This window comes from Gopherus evgoodei, chromosome 1 (assembly GCF_007399415.2).
Source record: "Gopherus evgoodei ecotype Sinaloan lineage chromosome 1, rGopEvg1_v1.p, whole genome shotgun sequence".
Lineage (NCBI taxonomy): Eukaryota > Metazoa > Chordata > Testudines > Testudinidae > Gopherus > Gopherus evgoodei.
In genome coordinates, this window is record NC_044322.1 from 239,747,675 (window position 1) to 239,762,019 (window position 14,345).

The window sequence follows — 14,345 nt, forward strand, 5'->3', positions numbered from 1 at the left end:
AAGAAGGGGATGACAGGAAAGATTGAAAAAAATTGTAATCAAAATATAAAGACCAAAAAGGGGGGAAAAAAAAAAAAAAAAAAAAAAGAGTAGAGCAAAAGCACTGAAGGGTCAACCACTTTTGTTACCTGTTTCGGAAAACTTATTTAAGAAACCAAGTGACACTTCCAAGCAGAGCCACAGCAGAATTCAGTTTCAGCAATACGTGTTTACTGTGATCATTTGGGTCAAATGTTGCCTCCCAAAAAAATGTTTGCCATTTGTACTGATGTGTTTACCGCTCAGGGAGGTCTTTAGTGTGTAAGGATCAGATCACATTGCATCTTTTATGTTTTCTATGTAAGGAAAGAATTTCACATTTTACTGAGTCTCATGGGGGTGAGTAAAGAACACTACAAGTTGTGGGAGTTCCAAGAACCAGCCAATTATAACTTGACTGACCCACCACAGAACTACCAATACCAAGAAGAATTCCATCTGCCTGTGACAGATGGAGATCTTATTCTACAGCACTGGTATGTATGGCACTTGTCTGAACTGGTAAGGTTCACTGCTTTTAGGCAATAGCAATCAATCATTCATATAAAACTGGGATCGGACTGCAGGGAAAAGGCAAAAGAACTTAAAGCAAGTTCTGCTCATAGCTCCAAGCAGCTAGATGTCTTTGCTACAATGATGAATGTCGACTTTTACATTATCATCATTAGTCTTCAGCCTCAGCACACTATTGAAGTTAATGGGGCTTGTCATTCCTCCCAGAATTACATTATTGATTCTTTCCTTCCTTCCACAGATTCATTCACATTTGGAATCCTACCTTTGCAACATTAAGAGTAAGAAACTTAATTTTTTTTTAATAAAATCCAAGCTTAAAATGATCTGCAGTAAGTTGTGCAGGCACCGGAAGATTGTTGGCATGGTACTGTATAGCTCACCACTACATGGTGGCTCAATTCACCCTTCCTGTTACCACGCGGAACTGGGCTGCCCAGTTTGAGCCTTGTAACAGAAAGCCACCATAAAAGAGTCATTTTAAAAATTAAAACAAAAAAAATGAATGTACTGCGCATACCAAGCTGCACGCTGAATGGTTTACCCGCTGATGAATCTCACCAGAGAGCGCCATCTTCCAAAAAGAAATTAACACACACATTTGTTGGGCTCATTATGGGCTTGACGGTGTTAGCCTAGAGGGAAGTGCAGGGCTGGCCCCTCCCCGCCCCCTACTGGGAGCTCTGTGTTCTGGGCATTCTGTGTTCAAAAAATGGTACAGATTTTGCAGTGAAGAGAAAGCCAATAGCTCTCCGGAACACAGAGGCAGCATATTCATTTTTAAGTTGCCACTTCTGAGCAGCTGAGCCATGGATTGCAATTCTGCCTGCCCCTGATTCAAGCTGTTCACTGGGGGGAGGGCTCTGTATATTCATCTCCCCCTGCCTCCTATCCTTGTGCCCCCATGTAAAAGTCTGGCAGAATCCAGACCTAAGTGAATCTCTGCTGGCATTTTGGACATCTGAGACACATCTCAGACTCTGGGTGAAAAGCTGGCCCCACTGAAGTCAATGGCAAACCTCCCATTGACTTCAATAGGGACAAGATTTACACTCTGACTTGTCAAATGACTGATATTTAAAAGAACTCTCAGAGATGTTGTCTGGCTCTCACCGAACATGAGTGCAAAGTCTTTCATTACAAGAGCATGCTTGAATATCTGCCGTGACATACACGAGCCTTGCTCTCAAAAGAATGTGACCTGCTAGTTTGGAACACAGCAAGGCAATGTACCTGTTCATTCCCCTCCATGAGCCAGTCCATCTTGAATCCTATTTCTTTCTGACTCAGAATGACTTGAATTTGGAAAGTTAATTTTGTAAAACTGAGAGAAAGTTTCAGGTAACGTGAAACCACATGAAGCTCTGAGGATCAGTTCATCTGCTTTACTCACCTCTGTGTCTCCGTATCTGTCTTCGTAGTCTAATCGGTCCTTCTCTACAGCTGTTAGCTTTAGCTTCAAATTGGAAATTTCTGCCATAAGGTTCAATTTCTGAGTTTCAAGGGACGTTCTACTCAGAAGTTCCTGATTCAAAATGAAGAAGAACAGAGTTATTCTTCTGAGGAGGAAAAATTACATGCTTAGCATCACATTAAGATAGGCCCCAAGAAAGAAAAAGCAGGAAAATGGCCTTCCTGCATCTGGAGGCCTCTTGGATAGAAAGGCAGGACTCCTCCTCCAATCTATCAGGCCAAAGGATAACAGCCATAGTTAACCTGGTTAACTGAATGCCTCTCTTGACTGCTGCCTGTCTCTCCAATCAGTACTCAACTTCTAACCTTAGTTTATCTAGGGATTTTTCCCTGGAATGCACAATTCCACACCGTTAGGAAAAGGACATGAATAATGGACACTCCCAGGTCCTGTGCAAGTCAGTTTGCGCTAAGCCTGCCAGTTCTGCCACTCAGCAACCATTGAGAGAGATGATCCTTGAACAATTGGTGGCTGTGTGTCGGATGCAGTTAACTTGGATGCATCCAGGATCATGGGTGGTGGGGCGATTGCTCTCAGACCCAGAAGAGCTGCCCCAACAAACCTGCCAGTTGTCGCAGTTGCCAAGGGCAGCAAGTAGAGTTACAACAAACTAGAGCAGGGGTCGGCAACCTTTCAGAAGTGGTGTGCCGAGTCTTCATTTAGTCACTCTAAATTAAGATTTCGCATGCCAGTAATATATTTTAACGTTATTAGAAGGTCTTTCTATAAGTTTATAATATATAAACTAAACTATTGATGTATGTAAAGTAAATAAGGTTTTAAAAACATTTAAGAAGCTTCATTTAAAATTAAATTAAAATGCAGAGCCCCCTGGGCTGGTGGCCAGGACCCGGTCAGTGTGAGTGCCACTGAAAATCAGCTCACTTGCCGCCTTTGGACTTTGAATTAGAGCTAAGAAATAACACACATCCTAGGGACTCAATCCAACTCCCTTAGAAGTCAGTGCAGTGACTCCAATGAGAGTAGGACTAGATCCTTACTCTGTGGGATAGGGCAGACATGACTCAGAAAGAGAACAATTTTAACAAATAAAATAGAACTGTAAACAAGAAAGTTATCACTTCGTCATGTGACACCACGGGTTCCAAAATTTTGTCCTAAACACACCAGTCTGATGGAAGCAGACAAAACAGTATTTAGTGCTACAGCACAAGTCTACTAAGCACGGACAGCGAGAGAAATGAAATTCCTCTGGCTTCCTCGCAATACCTGCTGCAGCATCTCTTCTGTGGCATTCAGCTTCTCCCTGTGCTCCTCTAGGCAGAACTCTAAATCTCGAATCTTTTCTCCTTGTGCTTCCACCTGGTCAGTAAGTACACTTACCTGTAGAGTACAGAAATATGAAAATCCATAACTACCTCTGCAGTTACAGGACATAAGAGGTGTTCTACAATAGTTATGTTGTATGTGCTGAGGAGGAACATAAGAGTCGTCATGGAGAGTCAGACCATGGTCCATCTTGCCCAGTATGCTGTCTCTGACAATGGCCCATACCAGAGCTTCAGGGAGAGTGTAAAGAACAGGGCAATGATGGAGTGAATTCACCCTTGTCTTCCACTCCCGGTAGCCGGAGATTTAGGCTCATCTCGAGCCTGGGGTTGCATCCCTGTCCATCTTGACTAACAGATATTCATGGACCTATCCTCCATGAACTTATCTTTTTTGAATCCATTTATACTTTTGGCCATCACAACATCCCATGGCAATGAGTTCCATGGGTTAACTGTGTGTTGTATGAAAAGTACTTCCTTTGGTTTGTATTAAACCTGCTACCTATTAATTTCATCAGGTGACCCTTGTATTTTGTATTGTGTGAAAGGATAAGTAACACTTCTCTATTCATTTTCCCCCCACACCATTCATGATTTTATAGACCTCTATCATATCCCCCCTTAATCGTCTCTTTTCTAAGCTGAATAGCCCTAATCTTTTTAGTCTCTCCTCATACGGAAGCCGTTTCAGATCCCTGATCGTCATTTTTGCCCTTCTCTGAACCATTTCCAGTTCCACTATATCCTTTTTGAGATGGATGACCAGAACTGCATGCAGTATTCAAGATATGAGTGCATCATGGGTTTTATAGAGTGGCATATGACATTTTCTGTCATATTTTTTATCCCTTTCCTAATAGTTCCTAATATGCCATTAGCCTTTTTGATTTCTGCTGACCACTGAGCAGACGTTTTCAAAGAACTATTCATAGTGACTGTAAGAGCTATTTCTTAGGTGGTGACAGCTAATTTAGACCCCATCATTGTATATGCATAACTGGGATTATGTTTTTCAACGTGCATTTATCAGCATTGAATTTCATCAGCCATTTTGTTACCTAGTCACCCAGTTTTGCGATATCTCTAACTCCTTCCAGTCTTCTCAGGACTTAAACTATCTTGAATAATTTTGTATCATCTGCAAACTTTGCCACTTCACTGTTTAGCCCCTTTTCCAGATAATTAATGAATATGTTGAATAGCACAAGTTCCAGTACAGATCCTTGGGGACCCCGCTGCTTACCTCTCGCCATTGTGAAAACTGACCATTTATTCCTACCCATTGTTTCCTGTCTTTCAACCAGTTACTGATCCATGAGAGGACCTTCCCTGTATCTCATAGCTACTGAGGCAATTCTTCAACAAAAAACCTTCAAAAACGGACTCCAACATGAAGCTGCGGAACTGGAATTAATTTGCAAATTGTATACCATCAGATTAGGCCTGAATAAAGACTGGGAGTGGTTGGGTCATTACAAAACCTAAATCTAATTTCACCAATACTACTGTTACTCACACCTTCTTGTCAACTGTTTGTAATGGGCCACTCATTACCACTTCAAAAGTTATTTTTCCTCCTTTAGTATCCTGCTGTTAATAGATTTATCTCATTAGACTGACCTCACACTTGGTAAGGCAACCCCCATCCTTTCATGTATTTATACCTGCTCCTTATTTTTCACTTCATGCATCTGATGAAGTGGGTTCTAGCCCACGAAAGCTTATGCCCAAATAAATTTGTTAGTCTCTAAGGTTCCAGAAGGATTCCTCAGTGTTTTTGCTGATAACACAGCTACCACTAACACGGCTACCACTCTGAAATCTATACACAGAAGAGGGAAAAAACCTAACTTTGGAAATGACTTACTTGCAGAACAAGAGATTCCTTGTCATTTTCCAGACGTGCTAGCCTTTCTTGATATATATCTCCATTACCAGATATATGTCCATTAGTCTGAAAAAGAAATAAAGAAGTGTTGTTTATATGCTATCATATTGTTAGCATTTTTCATCAATAAAACTCCAAAATAATTGAATCCTAGAAACTCGAGGTACATGCAATATTGCTGGTCACTTCAAGAAAAAAGTTTAAAATATAAAAATGATGGGCTAGATCCTCACCTGGTGTAGCCTGTGGTCACTGGAGCTATGCTGATTTGCACCAACTGAGGATCTGGCCCCACAGACCCAAATTCTCTGTTGCTGTAACTGAGTGCAAATTACAGCAGCAGAAATTTTGGCCAACTAGGTATCACTTTCATAGACTCATAGACTATAAGGTGAGAAGGGACCATTATGATCATCTAGTCCGACCTCCTGCACAACGCAGGCAACAGAATCTCACCCACCCACTCGTGTAACAAACCCGTAACCCATGTCTGAGTTACTGAAGTCCTCAAATTGTGGTTTAAAGACCTCAAGGTGCAGAGAATCCTCCAGCAAGTGACCTTTTCCCCATGCTTCAGAGGAAGACGTGTAGACTTTGATTAATATAAGAGGAAGAAATAAAGGAAAATAAAGAGACTGTGCTCTACAAGCCCCTACCAAAAGCACTGCTCCTGTTAGCTCTTTAAGATAATGTATTCATTTAAAATTAGCATCTCTTCAATTTATTTTAAATAGCATCTGTTACTTTTCTCAAGCACCCATGATCCCTTGATTCAAGGATGAGCTCTACCACAGATTTACATATAGGTCTTGAGATGACTCAGCAAACTATCATATGAAAAGTAAATAAGCATTTCCTCAAAGCTAAAGTAAAGCACACAGCAATCAGCAAAACACATAGACTCTAATTCTGTAGCAACAGACAGAACCTAAATGTATTTAGCTTTAAGGTTCAATTCATTATGCAGCCTGTAAAGAGACCAGATTTTAGATACCAATCCAAATATTTATTATGGATAAAAATTATATAGTGTTGTTAATTTGCACAGTTTAAAAACAGATTTTATTCCTAACATTTTCCTGGCCTAAAAGAGTTACAATATAAAGCAAAGACACTGGACTACCTTTTCAGGACAAGGAACGTGTGGAGACTTAAAGACAAGAAGGAAGAAATTGGTCCTCTGTGACCCAATTGCACAAAATCACTTATTGCACATTCAGCATTTTAAAAATATCTGCATGATACAGTACCATTCTGAGACACACTGGCAAAGAGATGAGTGCCTCAGGAAGCTCACCAAGTGGAAAAACAAAACACAGCTACAAAATATCCCATCTGAGGGGAAGAAAATGAATTATTTCAAATGTTATCATTGCTTACAAGCAACATGCTGCATAATAGTACATACAGAGTAATTAAAAAAAACCACACACACAATACAGAGCATCTCTTCACAACCTCAGACATATTTTACTGTGTAAGCAAAACTTTGTATTGTGAATACATTCCTTTAAGAAGTTGCCTCAGTCTGAAGAAAAAATCATGTAGCTGCTACCCAGGAGCCCAGAAACTGAAAACAGAGCAGGAATGAATCAGAGAGATCTCTTTTTCATAACAATTCCACCAGAAAAATGTAAAACTATCTTAACAGAGAACAGAATCTGATTTAATTCACTCAGATCTTTCATGCTCATAGTTATTTCAAAGCATTTTACAATATCAGAATTAAGTTATTTTAAAAATATTCTTCCTATCCTCATGTAAAGCACTCAGGAAAGCACCTTGATACAAACCAAAGAAGACAACGGAAAGACTCCCATTGACTTCAGCAGTCTTTGGATCAGGTCCTGTTTCTTTCCTTCTTTTTGTCTTCTTAATACCTACTAAAAGAAATTCCCCAAGCTGAGTCCAATGACCATCTGCATGAGTCAGTAGAATAGCCCTGCAACTCCAAGTACGCTTCAAGAATCAGACATCCTGTTGTATTCTCGCAAACTGCAGTACAACACACAAAATATAATGGAGGACCACTCAGTTTAAAATTATAGAAATATTAAGCAGTTAAAGGTTAAGCCCTCAAGAAATTGGGGTAAATCCTGCCATTTGCTATATTGGAGTGTTGTGGCAGAGGGTGTGTTTCTTCTTACCATGGCAGTATCTCCCTGGTACACCAAGGTGCCTAGAAGCATGTATCACTTTCCCAGGAAGGCAAGAATTTCTGTCTTATACGCAAGCGATCAATACCTGGCACCAGGGTCAGCATTCTCAGAGGAGCAGGAAGCTGCCCCAGAGTACACTGCAGCTGTCCATCATGTGTACTCCTGGGCTCGAAGGATTCCTGATGCAGAATAACCTGCCGGTATCTCTGCTCATCCCAGCTCTGCTGGATTCTAAGCACCAGGCCAAAGCTTAGCCATTCTCCATGTTTACATAATATTGTTCTAGCGTTCACTGGAATTTAGCAGAAGTAATCAGGATCTACCTCACAGACAAGTGAGAAAGACAAGCCAAACAAGTCCAAGAGTTTCCCAGGTAAACTCTTCTTGGCTGCTAAAGGGAAGGACTTTCTTTTAAATTACACGGTGTGTAAATAATGTGAAAGACAAATGTTCATAGCCTTTGCTGCTATTTTGTAGATCAGTGTAACATAACTGGTATCTCTCTTTAGTTTTCTGAAATCAAAACGGTGAAAATATTTGATGTTTGATCAACATTTTCCATTGCAAGTTCTATCTATCTATCTCAAGTGCTTATACAGCCCCATTACCACAGTAGCCTCACAACACCTATACGAAATGGGGAAATATCATCCCCGTGTTATAGATGGAGAACTGAAGCACAGTGCGGTTAAGAGACTTGTTCAAGGTCACACACAGTAGCAGGGAATTGAACCTAGGTCTCCGAAGTGCTAGGCGAGCACCCTAACCACTGGCTCATTCTTCTTCTTTTCTGTGCAAAATCAATACAGACAGACTCAAACAGAAATCTACATACAGAGCCATATCTTTTTTATTGCACTAATTCTAAAGCACGAGAGTCTTCCAAATCAGGGTGAAAACTGATGAGGTATGATAGCATTGTTAGCCAGTACAGCATTTTGCTATGACACTTCATTTCTAAGCTCTAGAAGAAAGTTTCTTTTCTGTCCCAAATGTCCCAGGCTTGGTCTGTGTCCAACAGTGAATTTTCTCCACATCAGTATTTAAAAAAAGGCTTCAGACCATATCTGGAGCTGAGAACTTAAAAAAAAATTAATTAAATAATATTGCCATAAAATACCCCATCCGTAAATAGATGGGAATCCCATTTTGGGCAGTAGTAAGTCTGTATCCTCTCTTCCCCTCAAGCAGATTTTTTTTATTGTACTGGTAATGACAGGTTTTAACAAGACTGTCAAATCAACAAAACCCAGAAACCTTTTGTAAATCCTGTGTAAAAACAGAGAGAGCTGACTGAGGGCAGGACTATACTTGAAACGCTGCATCAGCGCAGCTGCATCAATGCGCTGCTCTAGTGCTTTAATGAAGATGTTTTAAGCCTCTGTGAGAGGCCATAGCTATGTCAATGGAAGAAGCTCTCTCTCGCTGATGTAGCACTGTCTAGCTGGGGGGTTAGGTCAGTATAACGACGTCGCTCGGGATGTATGTGAAAAAAACCACATCCCTGAGTGACATAGTTATATTGACATAGGTCTGTAGTGTAGACTAGACCTGATTAAACCAAGGTCTCAAGCTCAACTCAATAATGCTTCTCTGTCTATCATATAATAGCACATCCGACCAATTCCTTACTTTCAGAGAATGTTCTAGGCATCAGTGGGCAGAACCTTATTGATTTTCATGAAAACAGGAAAAAACGAAAGAGCATCAAGATATAAACACGGTTAAGAACACTAGATCTTTTACTCTGATTTTACCAATGGACTATTATTTTAATAGGTGGAAGAGTGGCGGGAACGCACAAGTGCAGAGGCCAAGCAAAAATGAAAAATAATTGAAAAAAATAGTTGAACATCCTCAAGTCTCAAACATGATTTACTTAAGTTTTAGGAGAAGATAGTTTAGGAGTCAGGTTATGTTGTACCCTAACAACAATACCAAATACCTCAGTGTTTTAATTTTTAAACTGCCACTCACTCAGTAATCAGAATCAGTAATTATATTCCATTATACTTTTGCCAACTCTCACAATTTTATTGCAAATCTCATAATATTTGGTGTATAAATCCCCAGTTCCTGGAGTCTTGTGATTATCTGACAATTATCTGAATATTTCAGCTTTGTTTATTTACCAAAAAAGTTTATAGCCTTATGGTTTCAGAAAAAAATCTTGAAAACATGAACTCTAACAAAGTCAAACACCAGGAGGCAAATGGAAAGAACCCCACATTTATTACTCATTAAACTCTCATGATTTTTAAGTCAATCATGGATTTGTGACCCCAACTCATGACTTTTGAACGTTTTGGTTTGGCCATACTGCCCTTGTGGCTGCTTGAGAACAACAGGGTACAATGCATGAACTTATCAAAGATGCCAAGCAAAGCAGCAGGGTAGATGGCTCCCTGCTATCTCAAATCACTTATTTTATCAAAGACAGACCAAATTTGATAGTCATCCCTAGCAAGAAGGATATCTTGTGGTTAAAGAGCACTCCGCAGCTAGGCCTCTCACAAGCGAAAACTCAGTTGTGTGACAATTTGTGATATGGGCACTTTCCACTAGGGGCTAGGATGGAATCATCACACTTTTTTCAACCTATGATCTCTGGCAGGATCTGAATTCAGATCTCGAGGAGTGAGAGACTAAATGTGCTTCATACTATCATAAAATGCTTTCAGGATCTAGCCCAGTCAGTCTAAATCAAATAAATCTACCTTATGTCTACACTAAAAAAAAAAAATCAAATAAACCTTCACTTGAATGCAGGATTTTTCCATGAATAAATCACATGTAATTTTTCTTGGCTCGTGATCTACTTCCGCAGCATGGGAACCACTCCACATCTTTAAAAGGGCTGATTTATTTCAGAACACTTATTTCAGACAAGCAAATTTATCTTTGAAACCTAATATGCCTTCATAAAGAATACTATTGGTTTTATCAGTTCCCAGGAATCTGGCCAACTTCTGAAAGAATTAACTCATTAAAGAGGAGGCAGAACCTGCAGCTGATTTTACGAGAGGACCGCAACAACTACATGCACGGAGTCAGGAAATCACTGTCAGCATCACAAGTCAACTCATTGTCAAAAGCTGAAAATACACATGAACTAACCCATGGTGAACATGAAACTTGGCTAAAAAATGGTCACTGGCTGTTAAAGGTCACTGGCTCCTCTGTATAAAAAGCAAGCAGAGTTGGACCACCACCACCACCATTAGAGATGGCCCAAGGATAAAAGGTTTGGATCTAAACTTTGGGGAGCTTAGATCTGGGGTTCTGCACCAGTCTCATCTTTAAACAAGACACAGTGAATTATGCAAGCATCCTTCCCAGAAAGGCACAGGGCACTCACTGAACTTGATGTTTTTTTCTGTAATCAATTATTAATATAACTTAAAAAGCAACAAATCATCCAATTTTAATTTGAAAACTCAACTTAGAGAAGAGTTAGGTGATGCTCATGGTTATGGGAAAGCATTTTAAAAAACTGGTTGGCAATTTGAGAGTGCCTGCTACCCAGAGAGGAAGCCGGTCCTCGTAAGAGGAAGGTGCAGTAATAACTGACAGGTGTCTTTAGATTTTGTGTTTTCTGTTTGATTTTTACTCTACATTGCTTAAAGTGAGGCTCCACTCATAAAAGCGATTAGGTAAAATGTATACCTCTTTACTCAAGAGATTTGCCCCCCGTGTATATGTTCCCAGCCAGTGCTTCTGACTTTATTGACTAAAAAGAGGTTTTCCTGCATTTAACTCTTAGTGGTACCTTGAAGCCAACTCTGGGAGAGCGAGCTGAATTCTATTTCCTTTGTGCTTCATTAACAGAATTATGTATCTAGTTCAAACTGAAAGCAACAGAGTTGCAGTGATGCAACAAAGAGCAGAATTTGGTTTGAAATACTTTATTACTCATGACATGCAAGAAAGATAAAAAGATAGCCTTTCAATTTGCGGGGCTCATAGTTAGAAATACATTTTTTTTTATTTGCAAAGTGACCATGTCTGACCTGGAAAGCACTGAGAAACAAAAACAGATCTATTTGCAGAGAAAAAGAGACTGTGAATAAATGCTTTGCCCTGGGCACTATATAAATTAAGTAGATGTATATTAGAATAGAATGAGAATTTTTATTCATCAGCAACAAACTGAAGATCCCTGAAACTTGGGAAAGGTTATCATCTCATTGTGAATGTCACAGCTGTTCCCTATGTCTATGATGAGACACACTGAAACCGTGGATCCCAATACTTCTGAACTGTGAAGAAGCCTGAATCCAGATCCAAACTGTGAATGACTGGGCCCATCTCTAAGTTTAATCAATAAATCCATCCACTTCCAGCATGCACATAGGGAAATGCATGTATGATTTCCACTGCACATTTTTTTATTCACCTAAATTAGAAAAGCAGACAAGAAAAGCAGCTTGATTCTACCTCGTTTAGTTAATTAACACATTGTGGATTTCAAATGGTGATGTTAAGAGTTCATTTTGTTCCATGGAAATATTAGTTTACCTTTGAATTCCTCAATGGAAACTACTTGATCACTTTACATAAACAACTCCATGAGCAGATGTTAGTGCACAACTGGTTCCAACTGGCCATTTGGCACACTTAACCATTCTCCTCAAAATATTTCATATCCATATTTTAACTTAACTACTTGTCCCTTTGTGTAAAAAGGACATCTGAAACAGGAAGTTCATTTTGTTTTTAAATGCTGTGTAGAATCCTGCTCTCCTTCCTTTGCGAGTCATCCCATAGGGGCTACACATGTAAGTCCGGCAGGAAGAACGTGGTGTGAGGTCAGGAAGAGTCCTGAGGAGAACTTGAGAAAGTCAATTTCAATATTGTGGGATTGAAAGAAGTCTCTGTTAACTGTACCACATTACACAGAACTATGAGGAATGCTAATCCAGACCCTTTCCCATCTAGATCATTAATTCAATTTCCACCTATGACAGCAATAATTGAAAGCTATTACCATCTGACAGCTGCATGGTGGTCTATGTGAAATAAATTTGGGGATTTCTTTCCAGTTCCTAATAGGCAGGCACATCTGCATCACAAAACCACCACCAAATCTGGCACTATTTGGCATCCTTATTGATAGCCTTAGCAGAGACACTGGTCATGGAGACGGAGCTATCTTCTTGCTGATACAGACAGCCCCTCCCGCTCATCAACATGGCATACTAGGCAGGTCAGCATAGCCAAACTTGTACTGTCCATGCTTTACCTGCAGAGATTTTTCATTCATCACGGATATAATTTACTTAGCATCATTCACAAGCATTCAAGTATAAAGTCAACCTCTTGGACAGCATGTGATTGAGTCCCATGTTTACGCCCATTCCACACAGACCTGGTATTAGCTAGAATTGATGTTCATTACTGTACATTACAGACCTTGGAGGTGCTGAAATTATATATAATTCAATCTCTTCCTTCTGACATCAGTGTGTTAACCGTCACTTTGGGTCTTGATCACAGATTTCAGCACTGAGGGCCTTGATTCAAAGCCTGCTGAAGTCAATGAAAAGACTTCCACTGACTTCAGCAGACTTTAGATCAGGCTCTGGGTCACTTGAATAGTATAAAGCAAAAGCTACTTCAAAAACACTGCTCTCCTCCTAGAATCTTCAGTAAGAGAAAAGTATTTCTGTATTATTCCCAGGACCAGTATCTCTCAACTGAAATTTCATAGAACTACACATGCCACTAGATGGCACCTGAAGTCAAACAGAAGCAAATTCTATCAATGAAAAGCATTACATTCTTACAGGGGCAAATATTCAAAAATGGCCTCTAATTTTGCATACATAACTGATTTTGCATGCGGTGTTGTGAATGTTACTAACAGAATGCAGTCTTAGGAAAACAAGAAGCCCACTTCCCCCACTGCGCACCCAAGGTCCATCTAGTCTGGTATCTCGTCTCCAATGGCAGACAGCACTAGCTCCTTCAGAGGAAGTTGCAAAACCTGAAGTAGGCAGATGTGGAATAATCTATTCCCTGCCCCTCCTTGCAGTAGGTGTATTTTCTGATCATTAACACTTAAGCCATAGCTACACTACAGAGCTGTAGTGCTGCTAGTGCAGGCGCTGTAGCCAGTGGGAGAGCGCTCTCCTGTCAACTTTGTTACTCCACTCCCGAAAGCAGTGGTAACTATGTCAGTGGGAGAGCTTCCACACTGACCCTTAAGTTGATGTAACTTACGTCGCTTGGGCATGGCTTATTTATACCCCTGACTGACATAACTTATACTGACATTTGTGCTAACGTGTACATAGCCTTAGAGACTGACAAACACTGAAGTATGACGCTTAATATATAATTTTCACTTCCACCACCTGGGCTCCCCTGAGATATGTATTCTCCGCTAAGCCACCAAACCAGCACCAAAGGAACTCACAAACACGGAAGACTTTCACTTGCACCTGCAAGCAAGTACATCAGGAATACTGCAACCGGAAGGGGATTAGGGATGCAACATTAGTGGTCAGGCTGAGGCCTCTCTGAAGACGCTGCCCTAAATTATATCTCACATATACTGTGCATAATTACTTCCTCTGTGCTTTCCTAAGTCACACTCTACTACAGAGTAACACACTGCTCTCAAATGCAGTAGTAACAAGCCATGGGCAAGGGAAAAATAAACCTGCCAAGTACACACCGGGGTTTCTTCAAAGCGAGGATGACAAAAACTGGAATTCACAGGCACAGAAAGTAACTGGAACAGATTTGGTCTCTAATATGCAATTTATGCTGAATGATACAATATGCCACTAATTTCCTTCTTAAACCAACATAACAGTCAGTTAAAGATGCTGTCATTCTAAAAGTTTTCCTGATAGATTATTAATACCAAAAAGTGTAAACAGTAGGTCTGACCAAATATTTTCCATTAAAACTGATTTTTGATAGAAAATTGGGTTTCAACTAACTAAAATGTTCACTAACAGTATTTGCTTTCC

General features: G+C 40.0%; 1 protein-coding gene across 12 annotated transcripts in view; it reads right to left on the reverse strand.

Annotated features, from left to right (window-relative positions):
• PPFIBP1 (PPFIA binding protein 1) overlaps nucleotides 1-14,345 on the reverse strand; it is a 187,336-nt gene that overhangs the window by 65,590 nt on the left and 107,401 nt on the right. For all 12 annotated transcript variants that reach the window (XM_030540631.1, XM_030540705.1, XM_030540698.1 and 9 more), the window contains 3 exons: nucleotides 5,186-5,272; nucleotides 3,257-3,370; nucleotides 1,946-2,077 (listed from right to left, as the gene is read on the reverse strand). In XM_030540631.1, coding sequence (XP_030396491.1) covers nucleotides 1,946-2,077; nucleotides 3,257-3,370; nucleotides 5,186-5,272 — 333 coding nt within the window. The remainder of the gene's footprint in view (nucleotides 1-1,945; nucleotides 2,078-3,256; nucleotides 3,371-5,185; nucleotides 5,273-14,345) is intronic.